This window comes from Vicia villosa, unplaced genomic scaffold (genome assembly GCF_029867415.1).
Source record: "Vicia villosa cultivar HV-30 ecotype Madison, WI unplaced genomic scaffold, Vvil1.0 ctg.003593F_1_1, whole genome shotgun sequence".
In the NCBI taxonomy this organism is placed as follows: domain Eukaryota; kingdom Viridiplantae; phylum Streptophyta; class Magnoliopsida; order Fabales; family Fabaceae; genus Vicia; species Vicia villosa.
In genome coordinates this window covers 64,348-89,264 of record NW_026706249.1, presented here as the reverse complement: position 1 = coordinate 89,264, position 24,917 = coordinate 64,348, and the positions used below count along the sequence as shown (strand labels likewise).

Below are 24,917 nucleotides of genomic sequence, written 5' to 3'. Positions count from 1 at the left end.
TCATACTCAATTCTCTCCTACAATATCTAGAAAACTGGAAGATAGTCAAGATCGAGTATCATTCACCATCACCTGACATCGAATAAAAGGTGCAGTTCACCCAGTTTGCACTGAAGACGGATGATGATTTAAAGGTTATGTGGAGTACTTTTCGCCGATACTGCACTAAGGGTCCGATTGAAGTCAATGCGATGATTAAGAGATTTGAATAAGATGTCATTAAAATTTTGCAACGTCCTCAACTAATAAAAACATGTAATTTTAAATTTTTGTTTCAATATCTATGTAATTTGGACTATTTATGTTAAGCTTCTCTGATTTTTAGGTTTTGTTACTAGAAATTATTATTTCGGAGATGTAATTCCGAAATCCACCAATAGATGAATTCAGAAATACATATCTGAAAGTACCCTTAAAAATGAAATGTGGTGCGTTTGGAGATGTATCTCCAAATTCTGGGGGTAAAAAGAAAATTTCCCCAGAGGCTCCTAAGAAGACTAGGGGGTTTAAAAAGAAATTATTTTATTTTATTTTATTTTTAAAAGTGAGTTATTGGGCCGGCCCAGTGATAGTTGAGTTTAGGGTTCAAGCTACTACTGGTAGTGTTGGCTGTGCAATCGGTAACTGTCATCGGCGATGGCTTCCGCGTTCTGTAAATCAGCGGCGAGAGTAGCCTCCAGCTCCTTCGCCAATCGTTCTAGAACCTTCGCTCAGAAACCGTCGATTCCTCTTCTTTTTTCCTCGCAAGTTCCTCGTGTTTCAAGGTAGAGCAACACATTTCTTCTTCAATTTTTTCAGTTGTGCTTATGGAGTTGAATTTTGATGTCATTGATGTTTTTGTTTTGAAGGATTTTATCGGTTGTTGGAAGTGTTGAATCATTGATGCCTCTTCATAGTGCCATTGCTGATGCTAGACTCACTTCTAATATCGCCTCTGATTCCACTTGCTGGAGCTGGCTTTCTCAAGGTGCTTCTTCTGTTTAATCTCTTTTTGATGATTGTAACGCCATTGTTATTTTTCCCTGTTATTTTTTCAAGAATTATTACTCTGTTTGATTATTAAAAAAATGTGTATGAAATGAAGCTTGGCCTTGGATTAGTATTAGCTTTAAACATATGATTTTAGTCTACCTGCAATTAAGTGTTTTTGGTTTTAGCCACGGTTTGATTTTTAGTTTTGATTGTTGTGTAAAGCTAGGAACAATCGGTTTTGTAACAATAGGATGGAGTTAGTGGTGGTTGTTATGAACAAAGTAAAGGTGATGTCTTGGTAATGTTTTTTTAGGAAATCTTGCGAACAGTCCTTGTCTTTTTTGTAACTGAGACTTAGATCCGATTAGGTGTTTGGAAGCTTAGGATGGTATGGTTGTTTTTGGATGGCTGTTGTATGTGCTTTGGGGGAGGTCTGATATAGAGGGAAGATTCTGTTTGTGTTGCGAATGGATTTGGTTTCCATTGGTGCTTTATTAGCTTTGCGACTCCTTGATTCGGTCCACCACAACTTTGTGGTTTATTTCTTTTTTTTTTTGGTTTCTGTTCTAGTAAGTGCAGATGAGGATGTTGTGTTGGATGTGTGGTAAGACTGGAAATGATAAGATTAGAAATGAAAATATTAGAGAGAGTATTGAGGTAACACCTATAGTAGACTTACGTGGTTTAAGCATGTAGAGAGAAAACCTGTAGATTATGTGGTAAGGAGAGTAGATCAGATGAAGAGAGGTCAAACAACTAGAGGTAGAGGAAGACCTAGAAAGACTATAAGAGAATTTATTAAGAAAAATTTCGAGTTTAACAATTTGGATAAAAGCATGGTTATGGATAGAACATTATGGCGCAAGTTGATCCATGTAGCCGACCCCACTTAGTGGGACAAGGCTTGATTTTTGGTTGTTGGTTGGTTTATATGTTCTAGTTTTTTAAGGTTAATTGGCTTGTTGTCGGCAGGGGGATTATGCAATTTTTATTAGGTTGGGGAAGGGCTGTTTTGTTTTGCTTCCAGGGTACTGCTCTTTTTGTTTTGGAAAATTGGTTTCCATTCTGCAGTCAATTTCTAGCAGTGCAGAGGAGATTTTCTATCTGTCTTAGTAATGGTTGCTGATTCTTTTTACTTTTATTAAGGAGTTTAGTTGCAGGTTTTGGTTTTTGTCTTAAGATTGCCTTTCTTAAGTTTTAATTTCATGCCTCCATTTCTATAGCTTCAATTTTGTTGAAAGGCTAATTGATTGACTGGCTTTGTAATCTCAGTTGTTTTGGTTATCTGTTAGCACTTCTTGTGCTTACCTTGAATCTTATTAATACATTTTGATGATTCAGAGAAAAAAAAGGAGTTCCAACACCATCAAAACTTTTCCATGCATCTCCACCAATATCCTGCATCATAGTACTCTTTTTGTATTCTTCACTTTTCGTGCCCAAAAGCCTCAAATGTATATGAAAAATAAACCAAATCTTATTTAGTATTAAAAGAGCGAGTGAATAAATAGATACTCCAATTCCTTTCACAACAAGATGCAGAGCTTTATTGCGCTTCGTATTGTGATGTATCCAAAATTTTGTTTTTAAATAAAAAAATTGGATACTCCTTCGACATGTATCTGGTGCAATCAGCAAATATTTTTGCGTATAGATGCTTCATTACCGTGCTTTAAATACTATAAAATTTAAGGTTACAATATTTGCTATGAAAAATAAAATAACTCAAATATTTGTAATATAACTTGATTGAAGTGATAGTCTGTGTTGCTTTGGTCCTTCAAAATGTTTGTCTGTACAAATTAGTTTCCAAAAGACACAATTTGATAAACACCGATCTAGATTGCTATTTAGCCAGAGCCAACTATATTGCCTCAATGGTATTGACACTAGGTTATTTTACTTACCGGTGTAAAAACTAAGAATACTTAGGTTCCAAATTCCTCCATTGTAGTTATATGTCTTTCAGGTGGGCAACTGATATGGTAAAAACTAAGAATACTTAGGTTCCAAATTCCTCCTAGGTTATTTTTCTTCGTTATGCTCATCCTGATATCTTCTTTTACTTTGTTGTATAGGACTTGAAAAAACATTGTGACAGACCTGCCGGATTCATTCAAGATGAAAAACTATTATTTCCTTGGTCTCACTGTATGATGGGAAAATAACTTCACAAATGAAATTTTGGTCACAGTAGTAGTCTGTATTCTGTGCCAACTGCAGACTTGTATTATTCAATTTCCTTATTTGCTTGAAAGTTGATCCATGTAGCCGACCCTGTTTAGTGGGATAAGCCTTGGTTGTTGTTGTTGCTGCTGCTTGAAAATATACATGCTGATAAATGATAATCACACTCAAATTTTAGCCCTGAAATTTATCTAAGTTCCAATAAGTTAATTCTATTGTATGACAGATTAATTTAATCCTAAGAAAGATTAACTTCCATGTTGGTGTTTATAATTATTGGAAAAACTAAGTTTAGAGCTCTTATACTTAATTCCCCCAGATTTTGCTTCCTCTCGCTGATTGTAATCCATATTTTTTCGTTGGTGTGTCCTAGACTTTGCAGTTCCCCGGTGACAAGGACTAAAGAATTCAATCATTTCAATCCTTGTTAGGTTGCATTAAAGAGTTAACATTGGTTAACATCTTAAAATTGGCTTATTTATTTCTCTTAGGGCTGCCAAATTATCTGGATACCCATAATGTAGTGTCACAAACTCATTTAAAGACTTGTTATTCTTAGTAATGTAAACCTCCATAAAATTTCAGAATATTATGATTTGAACGCAATGCATTATTCTCAAATTTGATGAATCACCTTTCACCTGCAATTCTTTTGAATTTTAGATGTTTATATGCTTCGAAATGGTGCCTAGTAGAGATGGACACCCGGTTGATTTGGGTTGGGCTCGGTCCCAATATGTCAAACCGATCAAAACCATCGGTGGATTTGCTAGGCTCAATTTCGACTGAACTTTTGAACGGTTTGATCGGATTCGGTTTAATCGGTTTAAACAAATTGATTTATTTGAGTAGTTAATCTTTAAATATAACAAATTAAATTAAAACTTTGGGACTTCAAATATAGCAATGAGCCTAATTTAACACATTTATATCAAACAAATAAATTTAGGTCTTCAAATATTACAAATGGCCTACAAAGAATCACGATAATTTAGTTCTTATTTTCACTATTTTTCCATTGTAATCTTTGTTTATAAGTTTTAGTTTTAAAACTAAACTAAAGATAAATTTATACTAAAACTTAATCATGATTGGTTACTATTTTTTGTGTCAAAATTGGGAAGAAAATTCTCAAACTCCAAGTATATGATTTCTCAAACTGATTATTGTGTTTTTAAGGAAAGAAATTCACTACGATTACACTCCTTTTTACATCTTTTGATGCAAAATTTAATTTTAAAATGACGAGGTCTACGAAAGCAAAACCAAACGGCTGCAATCGAACACATCCTTCTAATAAGAAGAAGGAGAAGGAGTTAAAGAAGAAATTGATTGATGGGAATAGAGACGTGGATCCTCACCTATGGCATGTTGTTGTTGAAGGAATGGTTCAAATTCCAGAACTTAACTCTAATATATTCTACTTCCCTCAAGGTCTTGCTAAACATACATACAAACCTGTCAATTTTCCTGCTGACTTCAAAACTCCTTCCAAAATTCCATGTAGAGTTGCGACTATCCAATATAGGACTGATCCTGCCATAGATGAAGTGTATGCAAAACTAAAGCTTGTTCCTCTGCATATTAGCGAAGTTAGTTTTGATGATGACGATGTTGCCGACATTGATAATATGTGTGAAACTAAGAATAAATATCAATTTTACACGAAAACCTTGACATAAATGTGATGCAAACAGTTGGAGATGTGAATTTGCGAAGCATCTTGGCATTTGTCATGTTGGAGTGACCGAGCTTTGGGGAGTTCACAAAAGGATGAATTATGCATACATCAAAGGTACAAGAAAGTTGAATTAAATATAGATAGAATGGAAGTTCTCAAAGAAATCACGACCAATGACACAATCATGAGACAAAGATGAAGTTTCATACATTGAATTTAAAGCATCATCAATCGCGACTGGGAAATCTAAATCAGGCACATTTATCGTGAACCAAATAGATGTGCAAATTCTTTGGAAAGTGTGAATGCGATCATTGTTAGAGATTTACAAGAAAATGATTCTTCTCACCTGCAAAATTGGTCTCTCATTTTTTGTTTAATTTAGTTGACGTTAGCCAACCTTGTGTTAAAAGAAAAAAAAAACTCTTTTTTATAACATCTTTATTATAGAATTCTAAAAATTTTTTTTTATGAATTTAAGTGGATCAATTGTATAGAGTACGGACTCAATTTTATAGTATTTATTAATCTATTTTAAATGGAAAAAATTATTTTTAAATGGCAGTCACATTTAGAATTATTATTTAGCTATTTTAAATTTTTTATATCATCTCATCCACTTTTATAATTTTAAATGTATAAAATTAATATTTTATTTTCTAAAATAATTCTTAAAAATCTTTACATATGAAACTTTGACAAAATTTTGAGAACTCAAAAGTCAAAATTACACGTGACACACATCAAATTTTGAGATCTCAAAGAATTCTATGCAACTTCCATTAAAAATGTTATAATATGGTGATTTTATTTCAAGCCATGCATCATCAATGGAAATAAAAAAAATTAGCAAAATATAATAATTACCATAATATACGTAGCATAAATACTACCTTGTTTTTTCAAAACAAGCTAAACAGTTGAAACAAACCAAAATCAATAAAGTCAATTATAAAATCAAACTACTTCACGTAGACATTAACCAAAATCAATAAAGTCAATTATAAAATCAAACTACTTCGCGTAGACGGAATGCAGGAGCTCGAAGAGTGGTTTGATATTTTCTGTTAGAGAGTTGGACACATGGCTTAATCTAAAACATCTGATTCATCTAACTGCCTAGATTCATCCAAAGGAAGCCGCTCTATTTATATTGAAGTGTCCCTTACTATTCTGCATATGTGTAGTAGCATTATGTATTTTAACGTAAACACTACTAAACCCCGTTTCCTTTGTCAACCTATAAAACTTCTTTTTTGCTTGAATAACTCTATGTCTTTTGAAACAAAACAGGAGACATTCTTAGAACCTTATCGTGTATCCGAGAACAGTTTTTGCATTTATAATTTATGTTCTTACTTTTTGTTTCATGTTTATTCTGCACACAAAAATACTCTCACACTTACTGAACTCTATTTCTTCAACGCTGCTTGCATTTTTAACAGGTTCTTATTTCCACTATTTATCCATTGCAATCTTCGTTTAAAAGTTTTAGTTTTGAAACTAAACCAAATATAAACTTATACTAAAACTTGATCATGATTGGTTACTATTTTGTTGTTGTCAAAATTGGGAATAAAATTCCCAAACACCATGTTATATGATTTCTTGCAAATAAGTAGCACTGATTATTGTGATTTTAAGGAAAGAAATTCATTATGATTACACTATTTTTTTCCATCTTTTGATGCATAATTTTATTTTAAAATGGCTAGATGTATGAAAGCAAAACCAAAGTGTTGCAATTGAACTCGTCTTACTAATAAGAAGAAGTAAAAGGAGTCAAATAATAAGTTGATTGACGGGAATCGAGAAGTGGATCTTCACCTATGGCATGTTATGGCTGAAGGAATGGTTAAAATTCCAGAGCTAAACTCTAAGATCTTCTACCTCCCTCAAGATCATGCTGAACATGCATACGAACCTGTCAATTTTCTTGCTGACTTCAAAATTCCATCCAATATTCTATGTAGAGTTGCGGCTTTTCAATGTAGGGATGATCCTTTCACAGATGAAGTATATGTAAAACTCAGACTTGTTCCTCTGCATATTAGCGAAGTTAGTTTCGATGATGACGATGTTGCTGACCTTGATAATATGTGTGAAACTAAGAATACATATCAATCATACACGAAAACCTCGACACAAATGTGATGCAAACATTGTAGGTTTGAGATGTGAATTTGCGAAGCATCTTGCCATTTGTCATCTTGGAGTGACTGAGCTTTGGGGAGTACACAAAAGGATGAATTACACGTACATCAAAGGTACAAGAAAGTTGAATTAAATATAGATAGAATGAAAGTTCTTAAAGAAATAAGCATGAATGACACAATCATGAAACTAGGATGAAGGTTCATACAATGACTCAAAAGCATCATCAAGCGCGAATGGGAGATCTGAATCAGATACATTTATCGTGAATCAAATAGATGTGCAAATGCTTTGAAAAGTATGAATGCGACCATTGTTAGAAGTTTACAAAAATATGATTCCTCTCTGCCGCAAAATTGGTCTCTCATTTTTTGTTTAATTTATTTGACGTTAGCCAACCTCATGTTATAAAAAAAAAACTTTTCTTAATAACATCTTTATTGATAGAATTTCAAAAATATATATTTATGAATTTAAGTGGGTCAATGTGTATAATGTACAAACTCAATTTTATAATATTTATTAATATATTTTAAATGGAAAAAATATTTTTAAATGGCATTCACATTTAGAATTATTATTTAGCTCTTTTAAATTTTATATATAATCTCATCTAGTTTTACACTTTTAAATGCATAAAATTAATTTATTTTCTAAAATAATTCTTAAAGATCTATACATATGAAACTTTGACAAAATTTTGAGAACTCAAAAGTCAAAATTACACGTGATACACATCAAGTTATGAGATCTCAAAGAATTCTATGCAACTTCCATTAAAAATAGGGTTAATAGTAGTTTACCCCCTGTAATATGAGCGTGTTGCGGTTTACCCCCACCGTTGCCAAAGGTAGGTTTTGGCAACGGTTTTTTTGAAAATACCGTTGCCAAAAGGTAGGGAGGGGGAAAAGCAAATTTCGCTAACATTACAGGAGTGAATTACTATTAACCCTTAAATATATTATAATATGGTGATTTTATTTCAAGCTATACATCATCAATGGTGATAAAAATTTTTGAAAAATAGAATAATTACCATAACAGACGTAACAAATATACTACTTTGTCTGTCCAAAACAAGGTTGAAATAAACCAAAATCTATAAAGTCAATTAGAAAATCAAACTACTTCGCATAGAAGGAATGTTGGAGCTCGAAGAGTGGTTTGATATTTTCTGTTAGAGAGTTTGACACGTGGCTTAATCTAAAACTTATGATTCATCTAAACTGCCTAGATTCATCCAAAGGAAGGTGACTTTCCCACTCTATTTATAGTGACGTTTCCCTTTCTATTCTTCATATGTGCAGTAGAATTCTGTATTTTAACGTAAACACTACTAAATCCTGTTTTATTTATCAAAATATAAAAGTTTTTTTTTGCTTGAATAACTCTAGGTCTTTTGAAACAAAACAAGAGATATTCTTAGAACCTTAACGTGTGTTTGTCAATAGTTTTTGCATTTATAATTTATGTTCCTACTTTTTGTTTCATGTCTATTCAGCATACAAACATACTCTCACATTTACTGAACTCTATTTCTTAAACGCTGCATGCATTTTTTATCAGGTTCTTATTTTCACTATTTATCAATTGCAATCTTTGTTTACAAGTTTTTGTTTTAAAACTAAACCAAATATAAACTTATACTAAAACTTATACTTTTAAATGCATAAAATTAATATTTTATTTTCTAAAATAATTCTTAAAGATCTTTAACATATGAAACTTTGACATAATTTTGAGAACTCAAAAGTCAAAATTACACGTGACACACATCAAATTTTGAGATCTCAAAGAATTCTATGCAACTTCCATTATAAATATTATAATATGAGGATTTTATTTCAAGCTATGAATCATCAAAAAAATTTGCAAAACAGAATAATTAACATAATAGACGTAACAAAAATACTACTTTGTCTCTCCAAAACAAGCTGAACAGTTGAAACAAACCAAAATCTATAAAGTCAATTAGAAAATCAAACTACTTCGCATAGAAGGAATATAGAAGCTCGAAGAGTGATTTGATATTTTCTGTTAGAGAGTTTGACACGTGGCTTAATCTAAAACATCTGGTTCATCTAAACTGCCTAGATTCATCCAAAGGAAGGTGACTTTCCCACTCTATTTATAGCGACGTGTCCCTTACTATTATGCATATGTGCAGTAGTATTCTGTATTTTAACGTATACACTACTAAACCCTATTTTCTTTATCAACATATAAAACTTTTTTTTGCTTGAATAACTCTAGGTCTTTTGAAACAAAACTAGAGATATTCTTAGAACCTTATCGTGTGTGTGTCAATAGTTTTTGCATTTATAATTTATGTTCTTACTTTTTGTTTCATGTTTATTCAGCATACAAACATACTCTCATATTTATTGAACTCTATTTCTTAAACGCTGCACGCACTTTTTAACAGGTTCTTATTTTCATTATTTATCAATTGCAATCTTTGTTTACAAGTTTTTGTTTTGAAACTAAACCAAATATCAACTTATACTAAAACATATACTTTTAAATGCAAAAAATTAATATTTTATTTTCTAAAATAATTCTTAAAGATCTTAACATATGAAACTTTGACAAAATTTTGAGAACTCAAAAGTCAAACTTACACGTGACACACACCAAATTTTGAGATTTCAAAGAATTCTATGTAATTTCCATTAAAAATGTTATAATATGGTGATTTTATTTCAAGCTATGCATCATCTATGGTGATAAAATTTTTTGCAAAATAGAATAATTACCATAATAGATGTAACAAATATACTAATTTGTCTCTCCAAAACAAAGTTGAAACAAACAAAAATCAATAAAGTCAATCAGAAAATAAAACTACTTCACATAGAAGGAATGTAGGAGCTTGAAGAGTGGTTTGATATTTTGTGTTAGAGAGTTTGACACGTGGCTTAATCTAAAACATCTGATTCATCTAAACTGCCTAGATTCATCCAAAGGAAGGTGACTTTCCCACACTATTTATAGTGACGTGTCCCTTACTATTCTACATATGTGCAGTAGAATTCCGTATTTTAACGTAAACACTACTAAACCCTGTTTACTTTATCGACATATAAAACTTTTTTTTGCTTGAATAACTCTTGATCTTTTGAAACAAAACAATAAATATTCTTAGAACCTTATCGTGTGTCTGTAAGTAGTTTTTGCATTTATAATTTATGTTCTTACTTTTTGTTTCATGTTTATTCAGCATACAAACATACTCTCACATTTACTGAACTCTATTTCTTAAACGTTGCACGCATTTTTTATCAGGTTCTTATTTTCACTATTTATCAATTGCAATCTTTGCTTACAAGTTTTTGTTTTAAAACTAAACCAAATATAAACTTATACTAAAATTTATACTTTTAAATGCATAAAATTAATATTTTATTTTCTAAAATAATTCTTAAAGATCTTTTACATATGAAACTTTGACATAATTTTGAAAACTCAAATGTCAAAATTACACGTGACACACATCAAATTTTGAGATCTCAAAGAATTCTATGCAACTTCCATTATAAATATTATAATATGGGGATTTTATTTCAAGCTACGAATCATCAATGGTGATAAAAAAATTTGCAAAATAGAATAATAAACATAATAGACGTAACAGAAATACTACTTTGTCTCTCCAAAACAAGCTGAATAGTTGAAACAAACCAAAATCAATAAAGTCAATTAGAAAATCAAACTACTTCGCATAGAAGGAATATAGGAGCTCGAAAAGTGGTTTGATATTTTCTGTTAGAGAGTTTGACACGTGGCTTAATCTAAAACTTATGATTCATCTAAACAGCCTAGATTCATCCAAAGGAAGGTGACTTTCCCACTCTTTTTATAGTGACGTGTCCCTTACTATTCTGCATATATGCAGTAGAATTCTGTATTTTAACTTAAACACTACTAAATCCTGTTTTATTTATCAACATATAAAAGTTTTTTTTTGCTTGAATAACTCTAGGTCTTTTGAAACAAAACAAGAGATATTCCTAGAACCTTAACTTGTGTCTGTCAATAGTTTTTGCATTTATAATTTATGTTCTTACTTTTTGTTTCATGTCTATTCTTTATACAAACATACTCTCACATTTACTGAACTCTATTTCTTAAACGCTGCATGCATTTTTAACAGGTTTTTATTTTCACTATTTATCAATTGCAATCTTTGTTTACAAGTTTTAGTTTTTAATCTAAACCGAATACAAATTTATAATAAAACTTATACTTTTAAATGCATAAAATTAATATTTTATCTTCTAAAATAATTCTTAAAGATCTTTACCTATCAAACTTTGACAAAATTTTGAGAATTCAAAAAACAAAATTAATGACACACATCAAATTATGAGATCTCAAAGAATTCTAAGAAACTTCCATTAAAAATATTATAATATGGTGATTTTATTTCAAGCTATGCATCATCAATGGTGATAAAAAAATTTGAAAAATAGAATAATTACCATAACAGACGTAATAGAAATACTACTTTGTCTCTCCAAAACAAGCTGAACAGTTGAAACAAACCAAAATCAATAAAGTCTATTAGAAAATGAAACTACTTCGCATAGAAGGAATGTAGGAGCTCGAAGAGTGATTTGATATTTTCTGTAAGAGAGTTTGACACGTGGCTTAATCTAAAACATCTAATTCATCTAAACTGCCTAGATTCATCCAAAGGAAGGTGACTTTCTCACTCTATTTATAGTGACGTGTCCCTTACTATTCTGCATATGTGCAGTAGTATTCTGTATTTTAACCTATACACTACTAAACCCTGTTTTCTTTATCAACATATAAAACTTTTTTTTTGCTTGAATAACTCTAGGTCTTTTGAAACAAAACAAGAGATATTCTTAGAACCTTATCGTGTGTCTGTCAATAGTTTTTGCATTTATAATTTATATTCTTACTTTTTGTTTCATGTTTATTCAGCATACAAACATACTCTCATATTTATTGAACTCTATTTCTTAAACGCTGCACGCACTTTTTAACAGGTTCTTATTTTCATTACTTATCAATTGCAATCTTTGTTTACAAGTTTTTGTTTTGAAACTAAACCAAATATCAACTTATACTAAAACATATATTTTAAATGCAAAAAATTAATATTTTATTTTCTAAAATAATTCTTAAAGATCTTAACATATGAAACTTTGACAAAATTTTGAGAACTCAAAAGTCAAACTTACACGTGACACACACCAAATTTTGAGATTTCAAAGAATTCTATGCAATTTCCATTAAAAATGTTATAATATGGTGATTTTATTTCAAGCTATGCATCATCTATGGTGATAAAAAATTTTGCAAAATAGAATAATTACCATAATAGACGTAACAAATATACTACTTTGTCTCTCCAAAACAAGGTTAAAACAAACCAAAATCAATAAAGTCAATTATAAAATCAAACTACTTCACATAGAAGGAATGTAGGAACTTGAAGAGTGGTTTGTGTTAAGAGAGTTTGGCACGTGGCTAAATCTAAAACATCTTATTCATCTAAACTGCCTAGATTTATCCAAAGGAAGGTGACTTTCCCACATTATTTATAGTGACGTGTCCCTTACTATTCTACACATGTGCAGTAGAATTCCGTATTTTAACGTTAACACTACTAAACCCCGTTTACTTTATCGTCATAAAAAACTTTTTTTTGCTTGAATAACTCTTGATCTTTTGAAACAAAACAAGAAATATTCTTAGAACCTTATCGTGTGTCTGTAAGTAGTTTTTGCATTTATAATTTATGTTCTTACTTTTTGTTTCATGTTTATTCAGCATGCAAACATACTCTCACATTTACTGAACTCTATTTCTTAAACATTGCACGCATTTTTTAACAGGTTCTTATTTTCACTATTTATCAATTGCAATCTTTGTTTACAAGTTTTTGTTTTAAAACTAAACCAAATATAAACATATACTAAAACTTATACTTTTAAATGCATAAAATTAATATTTTATTTTCTAAAATAATTCTTAAAGATCTTTACATATGAAACTTTGACAAAATTTTGAGAACGGAAAAGTCAAAATTAATGACACACATCAAATTATGAGATCCTAAAGAATTCTATGAAACTTCCATTAAAAATATTATAATATGGTGATTTTATTTCAAACTATGTATCATCATTGGTGATAAAAAAATTTGAAAAATAGAATAATTACCATAATATACGTAATAGAAATACTACTTCGTCTCTCTAAAACAAGCTGAATAGTTGAAACAACCATAAATCAATAAATTCAATTAGAAAATAAAACTACTTCTCATAAAAGAAATGTAGGAGATCAAAGAGTGGTTTGATATTTTCTGTTAGAGAGTTTTACACGTGGCTTAATCTAAAACATCTGATTCATCTAAACTGCCTAGATTCATCCAAAGGAAGGTGACTTTCCCACTCTATTTACATGTCCCTTACTATTCTGCATATGTGCAGTAGAATTCTGTATTTTAACGTATACACTACTAAACCCTGTTTCCTTTATCAACTTCTAAAACTTTTTTTTTGCTTGAATAACTCTAGGTCTTTTGAAACAAAACAAGAGATATTCTTAGAACCTTATCGTGTGTGTCTGCCAGTAGTTTTTGCATTTGTAATTTATGTTCTTACTTTTTTTTTTCATGTTTATTCAGCATACAAACATACTCTCGCATTTACTTAACTCTATTTCTTAAACGCTCTACGCATTTTTAACAGGTTTGTATTTTCACTATTTATCAATTGCAATCTTTGTTTACAAGTTTTAGTTTTGAAACTAAACCGAATATAAATTTATAATAAAACTTATACTTTTAAATGCATAAAATTAATATTTTATCTTCTAAAATAATTCTTAAAGATCTTTACCTATGAAACTTTGACAAAATTTTGAGAAATCAAAAAACAAAATTAATGACACACATTAAATTATGAGATCTCAAAGAATTCTAAGAAACTTCCATTAAAAATATTATAATATGGTGATTTTAATTCAAACTATGCATCATCATTGGTGATAAAAAAATTTGAAAAATAGAATAATTACCATAACAGACGCAATAGAAATACTACTTTGTGTCTCCAAAACAAGCTGAACAGTTGAAACAAACCAAAATCAATAAAGTCTATTAGAAAATGAAACTACTTCCCATAGAAGGAATGTAGGAGCTCGAAGAGTGATTTGATATTTTCTGTTAGAAAGTTTGACACGTGGCTTAATCTAAAACATCTGATTAATCTAAACTGCCTAGATTCATCCAAAGGAATGTGACTTTCCCACTCTATTTATAGCAGTGTGTCGCTTACTATTCTGCATATGTGCAGTAGTATTATGTATTTTAACGTATACACTACTAAATCCTATTTTCTTTATTCACATATAAAACTTTTTTTTTACTTGAATAACTCTAGGTTTTTCGAAAGAAAATAAAAGATATTCTTAGAACCTTATCGTGTGTATGTCAGTAGTTTTTGCATTTATAATTTATGTTCTTAATTTTTGTTTCATGTTTATTCAGCATATCAACATACTCTCATATTTACTGAAATCTATTTCTTAAACGCTGCACGTATTTTTTAACAGGTTCTTATTTTCATTATTTATCAATTGCAATCTTTGTTTACAAGTTTTTGTTTTGAAACTAAACCAGATATCAGCTTATACTAAAACATATACTTTTAAATGCATAAAATTAATATTTTATTTTCTAAAATAATTCTTAAAGATCTTGACATATGAAACTTTGACAAAATTTTGAGAACTCAAAAGTCAAACTTACACGTGACACACACCAAATTTTGAGATTTCAAAGAATTCTATCCAATTTCCATTAAAAATGTTATAATATGGTGATTTTATTTCAAACTATGCATCATCAATGGTGATAAAAAAATTTGCAAAATAGAATAATTACCATAATAGACGTAACAAATATACTACTTTGTCTCTCCAAAACAAGCTGAACAGTTGAAACAAAGCAAAATCAATAAAGTCAAATAGAAAATCAAATTACTTCACATAGAAGGAATGTAGGAGCTCGGAGAGTTGTTTGATATTTTGTGTTAGAGAGTTTGACACATGACTTAATCTAAAACATCTCATTCATCTAAACTGCCTAGATTCATCGAAAGGAAGGTGAGTTTCCCAAACTATTTATAGTGACGTGTCCCTTACTATTCTACATATGTGCAGTAGAATTCCGTATTTCAACGTAAACACTACTAAACCCTGTTTACTTTATCGACATATAAAACTTTTTTTTGCTTGAATAACTCTTGATCTTTTGAAACAAAACAAGAGATATTCTTAGAACCTTATTGTGTGTCTGTAAGTAGTTTTTGCATTTTTAATTTATGTTCTTACTTTTTGTTTCATGTTTATTCAGCATACAAACATACTCTCACATTTACTGAACTCTATTTCTTAAACGCTGCACGCATTTTTTAACAGGTTCTTATTTTCACTATTTATCAATTTCAATCTTTGTTTACAAGTTTTTAATTTAAAACTAAACCAAATAAAAACATATACTAAAACTTATACTTTTAAATGCATAAAATTAACATTTTATTTTCTAAAATAATTCTTAAAGATCTTTAGATATGAAACTTTGACAAAATTTTGAGAACTCAAAAGTCAAAATTAATGACACACATCAAATTATGAGATCCTAAAGAATTCTATGAAACTTCCATTAAAAATATTAAAATATGGTGATTTTATTTCAAACTATGCATCATCAATGGTGACAAAAAAATTTGAAAAATAGAATAATTACCATAATATACGTAATAGAAATACTACTTCGTCTCTCTAAAACAAGCTGAATTGTCGAAACAAACATAAATCAATAAAGTCAATTAGAAAATAAAACTACTTCGCATAGAAGAAATGTAAGAGATCAAAGAGTGGTTTGATATTTTCTGTTAGAGAGTTTTACACGTGGCTTAATCTAAAATATCTGATTCATCTAAACTGCCTAGATTCATCCAAAGGAAGGTGACTTTCCCACTCTATTTACAGTGACGTGTCCCTTACTATTCTGCATATGTGCAGTAGAATTCTATATTTTAACGCATACACTACTAAACCCTGTTTTCTCTATCAACTTCTAAAACTTTTTTTGCTTGAATAACTCTAGGTCTTTTGAAACAAAACAAGAGATATTCTTAAAATCTTATCGTGTGTGTCTGTCAGTAGTTTTTGCATTTATAATTTATGTTCTTACTTTTTGTTTCATGTTTATTCAGCATGCAAACATACTCTCACATTTACTGAACTCTATTTCTTAAACGTTGCACGCATTTTTTAACAGGTTCTTATTTTCACTATTTATCAATTGCAATCTTTTTTTACAAGTTTTTGTTTTAAAACTAAACCAAATATAAACATATACTAAAACTTATACATTTAAATGCATAAAATTAATATTTTATTTTCTAAAATAATTCTTAAAGATCTTTACATATGAAACTTTGACAAAATTTTGAGAACGGAAAAGTCAAAATTAATGACACACATCAAATTATGAGATCCTAAAGAATTCTATGAAACTTCCATTAAAAATATTATAATATGGTGATTTTATTTCAAACTATGTATCATCAGTGGTGATAAAAAAATTTGAAAAATAGAATAATTACCATAATATACGTAATAGAAATACTACTTCGTCTCTCTAAAACAAGCTGAATAGTTGAAACAACCATAAATCAATAAAGTCAATTAGAAAATAAAACTACTTCTCATAGAAGAAATGTAGGAGATCAAAGAGTGGTTTGATATTTTCTGTTTAAGAGTTTTACACGTGGCTTAATCTAAACTGCCTAGATTCATCTAAACTGCCTAGATTCATCCAAAGGAAGGTGACTTTCCCACTCTATTTACATGTCCCTTACTATTCTGCATATGTGCAGTAGAATTCTGTATTTTAACGTATACACTACTAAACCCTGTTTTCTTTATCAACTTCTAAAACTTTTTTTTGCTTGAATAACTCTAGGTCTTTTGAAACAAAACAAGAGATATTCTTAGAACCTTATCGTGTGTGTCTGCCAGTAGTTTTTGCATTTATAATTTATGTTCTTACTTTTTGTTTCATGTTTATTCAGCATACAAACATACTCTCCCATTTACTTAACTCTATTTCTTAAACGCTCTACGCATTTTTAACAGGTTTGTATTTTCACTATTTATCAATTGCAAACCAAAATCAATAAAGTCTATTAGAAAATGAAACTATTTCGCATAAAAGGAATGTAGGAGCTCGAAGAGTGATTTGATATTTTCAGTTAGAGAGTTTGACATGTGGCTTAATCTAAAACATCTGATTCATCTAAACTGCCTAGTTCATCCAAAGGAAGGTGACTTTCCCACTCTATTTATAGCAACGTGTCCCTTACTATTCTGCATATGTGCAGTAATATTATGTATTTTAACCTATACACTACTAAATCCTATTTTCTTTATCAACATATAAAACCTTATTTTTACTTGAATAACACTAGGTTTTTCGAAACAAAATAAAAGATATTCTTAGAACCTTATCGTGTGTATGTCAGTAGTTTTTGCATTTATAATTTATGTTCTTAATTTTTGTTTCATGTTTATTCCGCATATCAAAATACTCTCATATTTACTGAACTCTATTTCTTAAACGCTACACGTATTTTTTAACAGGTTCTTATGTTCATTATTTATCAATTGCAATCTTTGTTTACAAGTTTTTGTTTTGAAACTAAACCAAATATCAACTTATACTAAAACATATACTTTTAAATGCATAAAATTAATATTTTATTTTCTAAAATAATTCATAAAGATCTTGACATATGAAACTTTGACAAAATTTCGAGAACTCAAAAGTCAAAATTACACGTGACACACACCAAATTTTAAGATTTCAAAGAATTCTATCCAATTTCCATTAAAAATGTTATAATATGGTGATTTTATTTCAAACTATGCATCATCAATGGTGATAAAAAAATTTGCAAAATAGAATAATTACCATAATAGACGTAACAGATATACTACTCTGTCTCTCCAAAACAAGCTGAACAGTTGAAACAAAGCGAAATCAATAAAGTCAATTAGAAAAACAAACTACTTCACATAGAAGGAATGTAGGAGCTCGGAGGGTGGCTTGATATTTTGTGTTAGAGAGTTTGATACATGGCTTAATCTAAAACATCTGATTCATCTAAACTGCCTAGATTCATCGAAAGGAAGGTGACTTCCCCACTCTATTTATAGTGACGTGTCCCTTACCATTATGCATATGTGCAGTTGAATTCCGTATTTTAACGTAAACACTACTAAATCTGTTTTCTTTATCAACATAAAAAACTTTTTTTCTTGAATAACTCTAGGTCTTTTGAAACAAAACAAGAGATATTCTTAGAACCCTATCGTGTGTCTGTCAGTAGTTTTTGCATTTATAATTTATGTCCTTACTTTTTGTTTCATGTTTATTCAACATACAAACATACTCTCACATTTACTGAACTCTATTTCTTAAACGCTGCACGCATTTTTTAACAAGTTCTTATTTTCACTATTTATCAAATGCATTATTTGTTTACAAGTTTTTGTTTTGAAACTAAACCAAATATAAACTTATACTAAAACTTATACTTTTAAATGCATAAAATTAATATTTTATTTCTAAAATAATTCTTAAAGATCTTTACATATGAAACTTTGACAATATTTTGAGAACTCAAAAGTCAAAATTACACGTGACACATCAAATTTTGAGATCTCAAAGAATTCTATACAACTTCCATTAAAAATATTATAATATGGTGATTTTATTTCAAGCTATGCATCATCTATGGTGATAAATTTTTTTGCAAAATAGAATAATTACCATGATAGACGTAACAAAAATACTACTTTGTCTCTCCAAAACAAGCTGATGAGTTGAAACAACTCAAAATCAATAAAGTTAATTAGAAAATCAAACTACTTCGCATAGAAGGAATTGTAGGAGCTCGAAGAGTAGTTTGATATTTTCTGTTAGAGAGTTTGACATGTGGCTTAATCTAAAATATATGATTCATCTAAACTGCCTAGATTCATCCAAAGGAAGGTGACTTTCCTACTCTATTTATAGTGACGTGTCCCTTACTATTCTGTATATGTGCAGTAGAATTCCGTATTTTAACGTAAACACTACTAAACCCTGTTTTCTTTATCAACATATAAAACTTTTTTGCTTGAATAACTCAATGTCTTTTGAAACAAAACAAGAGATATTCTTAGAACCTTATCTTTGTTTACATGTTTTTGTTTTGAAACTAAACCAAATATCAACTTATACTAAAACATATACTTTTAAATGCAAAAAATTAATATTTTATTTTCTAAAATAATTCTTAAAGATCTTAACATATGAAACTTTGACAAAATTTTGAGAACTCAAAAGTCAAACTTACACGTGACACACACCAAATTTTGAGATTTCAAACAATTCTATGCAATTTCCATTAAAAATGTTATAATATGGTGATTTTATTTCAAGCTATGTATCATCTATGGTGATAAAAAAATTTGCAAAATAGAATAATTACCATAATAGACGTAACAAATATACTACTTTGTCTCTCCAAAACAAGGTTGAAACAAACCAAAATCAATAAAGTCAATTATAAAATCAAACTACTTCACATAGAAGGAATGTAGGAACTTGAAGAGCGGTTTGTGTTAAGAGAGTTTGGCACGTGGCTTAATCTAAAACATCTGATTCGTCTAAACTATTCATCCAAAGGAAGGTGACTTTCCCACACTATTTATAGTGACGTGTCCCTTACTATTCTACACATGTGTAGTAGAATTCCGTATTTTAACGTAAACACTACTAAACCCCGTTTACTTTATCGACATATAAAACTTTTTTTTGCTTGAATAACTCTTGATCTTTTGAAACAAAACAAGAAATATTCTTAGAACCTTATCGAGTGTCTGTAAGTAGTTTTTGCATTTATAATTTATGTTCTTACTTTTTGTTTCTTGTTTATTTAGCATACAAACATACTCTCACATTTACTGAACTCTATTTCTTCAACGCTGCACGCATTTTTTAACAGGTTCTTATTTTCACTATTTATCAATTACAATCTTTGTTTACAAATTTTTGTTTTGAAACTAAACCAAATATAAACTTATACTAAAACTTATACTTTTAAATGCATAAAATTAATACTTTATTTCTAAAATAATTCTTTAAGATCTTTACATATGAAACTTTGACAAAATTTTGAGAACTCAAAAGTCAAAAGGCTTAAATACACTTTTGGTCCTCGTGTTTTGATCAAGTCACGAAAATGGTCATTCCTTTTTCAAATCCACAAATTTGGTCCTTACCTCCACTTACACATCCAGAAATGCATATTCTCTAGGCATAATTGGGTTAAGATCTTCCAACAGTAGGTCAATAAACCACTTCCAAGAATCCCTTGTCTCAGATTCAACCATAGAATATGCATTTCTGGAGGGCGTAAGTGGAGGTAAGGACCAAATTCGTGGATTTAAAAAAGGCAGGACCATTTTCGTGACTTGGTCAAAACACGAGGACCAAAAGTGTATTTAAGCCAAATCAAAATTACACGTGACACACATCAAATTTTGAGATCTCAAAGAATTCTATGCAACTTCCATTAAGAATATTATAATATGGTGATTTTATTTCAAGCTATGCATCATCAATGGTGATAAAAAAATTGCAAAATAGAATAATTATCATAATAGACGTAACAAAAATACTACTTTGTCTCTCCAAAACAAGCTGAACAGTTGAAACAAACCAAAATCAATAAAGTTAATTAGAAAATTAAACTACTTCGCATAGAAGTAATTGTTGGAGCTCGAAGAGTGGTTTGATATTTTCTGTTAGAGAGTTTGACACGTGGCTTAATCTAAAACATCTGATTCATCTAAACTGCCTAGATTCATCCAAAGGAAAGTGACTTTCCCACTCTATTTATAGTGACGTGTCCCTTACTATTATGCATATGTGCAGTAGAATTCCGTATTTTAACGTAAACACTACTAAACTTTGTTTTCTTTATCAACATATAAAACTTTTTTTTTGCTTGAATAACTCTAGGTCTTTTGAAACAAAACAAGAGATATTCTTAGAACCTTATCGTGTGTCTGTCAGTAGTTTTTGTATTTATAATTTATGTTCTTACTTTTTATTTCATGTTTATTCAGCATACAAACATAGTCTCACATTTACTGAACTCTATTTCTTAAACGCTGCACGCATTTTTTAACAGGTTCTTATTTTCACTATTTATCAATTGCAATCTTTGTTTACAAGTTTTTGTTTTGAAATTAAACCAAATATAAACTTATACTAAAATTTAATGATGACTGGTTACTATTTTTTTTTGTCAAATTTGGGAAGAAAATTCCCAAATACCATGTTATATGATTTCTTGCAAATTAGTAGCACTGATTATTGTGTTTTTAAGGAAAGAAATTCACTAAGATTACACTTTTTCCCCATCTTTTGATGCAGAATTTAATTTAAAAATGGCGTGGTGTGTGAAAGCAAAACCAAACGGTTGCAATCAAACTTGTCCTTCTAATAAGAAAGGAGGAAGTCAAAGAAAAAGTTGATTGACGGGAATAGAGATGTGGATCCTCACCTATGGTATTCTGTTGCTGAAGGAATGGTTCACCTTCCAAAACTTAACTCTAAAATATTATATTTCCTTCAAGGTCATGCTGAGCATGTATATAAACTTGTCAATTTTCCTGCTGACTTCAAAATTCCATGTAGAGTTGCGGTTATCCAATATAAGGTTGATCCTGCCACAAATGAAGTATATGCAAAACTCAAGCTTGTTCCTCTTCATATTAGCGAAGTTAGTTTTGATGATGACGATGTTGTTGACATCGATAATATGTGTGAAACTAAGAATACATATTAATCTTACACAAAAACCTTGACAGAAATATGATATAAGCATATCGGAAATGTAACTCCGGGAAAATTTGTGATGTATTACATCTTGATGCGTCTCGGAGATGTATCTCCGACATTTAGGGGCATTTAAGTATTTTCTCGTGGTGCTTTAGAAAAGCATAGGGTGTGTTGAGAAATTCCTTATTACAAATGGCCTATGGACTACAAAGATCTTGAGGTCTTTGGCTCCCAAGTTCGACCACGTGGTGGTAGCCAAAAAGAGTCGATGGATTTGTCAAAATTGACAAAGGAAGAGCTTCAAGGGACGCTTGAATCTCATGAACAACGAATGACTGAAAGAGCAGCAAGTAAGTCGAAAAGTGATGTAGCTTTGCAGGTTCAGACGACAAACAAAGGCAAAGGAAGTTGGAATGGAAATAAAGGTAGAGGTGGCTATAACAATTCGACTGGTCGAAGTCAGCAAGAGGGAAATTGGTTGAATCAGAAAAAATTCTCATACCAAAGCAACCAAAGAGGTGGTGCTGCAGGTAGGGTAAGAGGTCGTGGGCGAAAGCCTGATAAGAGTCACATTCAATGTTTCAATTGTCAGAAGTATGGTCATTATTCTACAAAGTGTCGGGAAAAGAATAAGGATCAAGAAAGTGATGCAAAGCTTGCAAAACAAGAAGAAGAAGAGATGATGCTGATGGTCACAACAAAAGATGACAATAAATTCAAGGACCAATGGTACTTGGATTCAGGATGCTCATCACACATGTCTGGAAGGAAAGATTGGTTTGTCAACATAAAGCCCTCAATTAAGAAAATGGTGAAATTCGCAACTGAGAATACTCTAGCAGCTAAAGGTATTGGAGACGTTCTAATCATGAGGAGAGATGGCAAGAGGTCAGTAATTTCCAATGTGTTGTACATTCCAGGCATGAAGAGCAACTTGCTCAACATTGGGCAGTTGGTCGAAAAGAACTACAAAGTGTCGATCAAAGACAAAATGATGAGAGTCGTCAACGCAAGTGGAAGGTTAATCTTGAAGGATCATATGTCTCAAAATAGAACCTTCAAGATCGAACTCAGTGTGATGGTGCACAAGTGCCTTTCGATTGCAGCTAGCAGAGATGAATGGATGTGGCACTATCGACTAGGTCATCTCAACTTCAAAGACATCAGAGACTTGAAAAGAAAGAATATGGTTTCAGGACTGCTAGAAATCGACATTCCAAACGAGGTATGTGAGGAATGTGTGCAGGCGAAGCGGCACAAGAATAGCTTCAGCAAGGATGTAGAAAGTAAGTCGAAGGCTATTCTCGAAATCATAAACTCTGATGTATGTGGTCCTATCCAGGTGGATTCGAATGGAGGTAACAAATACTTTGTTACATTCATAGATGATTTTTGTCAAAAACCATGGACTTATCTGATTAAGAAGAAAAGTTAAGTGATCGAGGTATTTGTCAAGTTTACATCGATGGTCGAAAGCTCAAAGTTTTGAGAACTGATGGTGGTGGAGAATATGTGTCGAAAGACTTCAGCATGTTATGTGAGAGAGAAGGGATTATGCATGAGGTGGTGCCACCCTACACTCCACAACAGAATGGAACTACAGAAAGAAAGAATCAAACCATCATGAATATAGTGAGAAGTATGTTGAAAGGCAAGAATTTACCTACAGAGTTTTGGGGTGAAGCTGTGTCGACCACAACATACATTTTGAACAGATGTCCAACGAAGAAACTAGAAGGAATTACTCCTGAAGAATGTTGGTCTGGTGTGAAACCTAGCTAAAGTCATATGAAGGTATTTGGATCTATAGCACATAGAAACGTGCAAGATCAGTTGAGAAGAGAACTTGATGATAAGTCGAGTCAGATGATCCTAATATGATATCATTCAACTGGAGGTTACAAGCTCTTCGACCCAGTGAATAATAAAGTAGTGATCAACAAAGACGTGATTATAGATGAACTTAAAGAATGAGATTGGACTGAAAATATCAAGAAAGATTCATTGGGAATCTTACTCGAAGAACCGGAAACTCAAGTCGAAAGAGAAGTTTGACAAGAGGAGGTTAGAGATCAACCAGATACAAGCAAACCACAGAGAACTAGACACATGCCTGCAAGGTTGCAAGAATGTGTGATTACATCAGATGATGTAGTCAATGATGAAGGTGAGCTGGTACATTACGCTTTCTACGCAGATGTCGAACCCGTTAATGCAATTGAGGCATTGAAGGATTCGAAGTGGGTGAAAGCTATGAATGAGGAATTGAAATCCATCGAAGACAAAAATACTTGGCCACTTGTCGAATTGCCTCAAGGCAAGAAGGGAGTTGATGTGAAGTGGGTATACAAGGTAAAGTGTAATCCCAAAGGGGAACTGACTCGACACAATGCAAGGCTTGTGGCGAAAGGATTTCTTCAGAAAGAAGGAATCGAGTTCGATGAAGTTTTTACACCTGTAGCCAGGATCGAAACAATCAGGTTGGTTGTTGGTCTAGCAGAAATAAACAGTTGGCACATATGTCAGATGGACATGAAATGTGCATTCCTAAATGGAACCTTAGACGAAGAAGTCTATGTTGCACAACCAGTTGGGTTTGTGAAACATGGCAAAGAGAGAAAGGTGTACAGGTGCATAAAGCCTTCTATGGACTGAAGCAAGCTCCAAGAGTCTGGAATAAGAAGATTGACGGTTTCCTAAGGGAGAAGGAATTTGTGAAGTGCACAACTGAACATGGAGTATATGTAAGAAGAAGCAATAGTGAATTGCTTATACTATGCCTCTATGTCGATGATTTGTTGATAACAGGTAGCTGCAAGTAAGAGATCGAAGACTTCAAAGGTGATCTCAACAAGGAATTCGAAATGTCTAATCTAGGCGACATTTCATATTTCCTTGGCATCGAATTCTACAAGAGTAATAGAGGCTTAATGATGCATCAACGAAGATATGCAAGTGAAATTCTCAAGAGATTTA

General features: G+C 31.0%; 2 protein-coding genes across 3 annotated transcripts; both read left to right on the top strand.

The window, feature by feature from the left end:
- Positions 1-586: 586 nt before the first annotated feature.
- On the top strand, positions 587-3,789 carry LOC131641257 (protein NONRESPONDING TO OXYLIPINS 2, mitochondrial-like). Of its 2 annotated transcripts, none has more exons than XM_058911565.1 (3): positions 587-764; positions 849-967; positions 3,533-3,789. In XM_058911565.1, the coding sequence occupies exons 1-3, from the start codon at positions 637-639 to the stop codon at positions 3,550-3,552; spliced, it is 267 nt and encodes an 88-aa protein (XP_058767548.1). In that variant the 5' UTR covers positions 587-636; the 3' UTR covers positions 3,553-3,789. The 2 variants fall into 2 exon arrangements, with proteins under 2 accessions (XP_058767548.1, XP_058767547.1); XM_058911564.1 differs by lacking the exon at positions 3,533-3,789 and adding an exon at positions 3,051-3,415 and having other exon boundaries at positions 594-764.
- A 2,890-nt stretch (positions 3,790-6,679) lies between these two features.
- On the top strand, positions 6,680-21,948 carry LOC131641253 (auxin response factor 16-like). The gene is made up of 2 exons (XM_058911558.1): positions 6,680-6,939; positions 21,798-21,948. Exons 1-2 carry the CDS (start codon positions 6,680-6,682, stop codon positions 21,946-21,948), a joined length of 411 nt encoding a protein of 136 aa, XP_058767541.1.
- Positions 21,949-24,917: the final 2,969 nt, after the last annotated feature.

Coding starts and splice junctions, on each gene's coding strand:
- LOC131641257 (XM_058911565.1), top strand. CDS start 637: ATGGCTTCCGCGTTCTGTAAATCAGCGGCGAGAGTAGCCTCCAGCTCC. Junction 765..848: donor CAAGTTCCTCGTGTTTCAAG/GTAGAGCAACAC, acceptor TTTGTTTTGAAG/GATTTTATCGGTTGTTGGAA. Junction 968..3,532: donor CTGGAGCTGGCTTTCTCAAG/GTGCTTCTTCTG, acceptor GGTGTGTCCTAG/ACTTTGCAGTTCCCCGGTGA.
- LOC131641253 (XM_058911558.1), top strand. CDS start 6,680: ATGGCTGAAGGAATGGTTAAAATTCCAGAGCTAAACTCTAAGATCTTC. Junction 6,940..21,797: donor GTTGCTGACCTTGATAATAT/GTGTGAAACTAA, acceptor AATTCCATGTAG/AGTTGCGGTTATCCAATATA.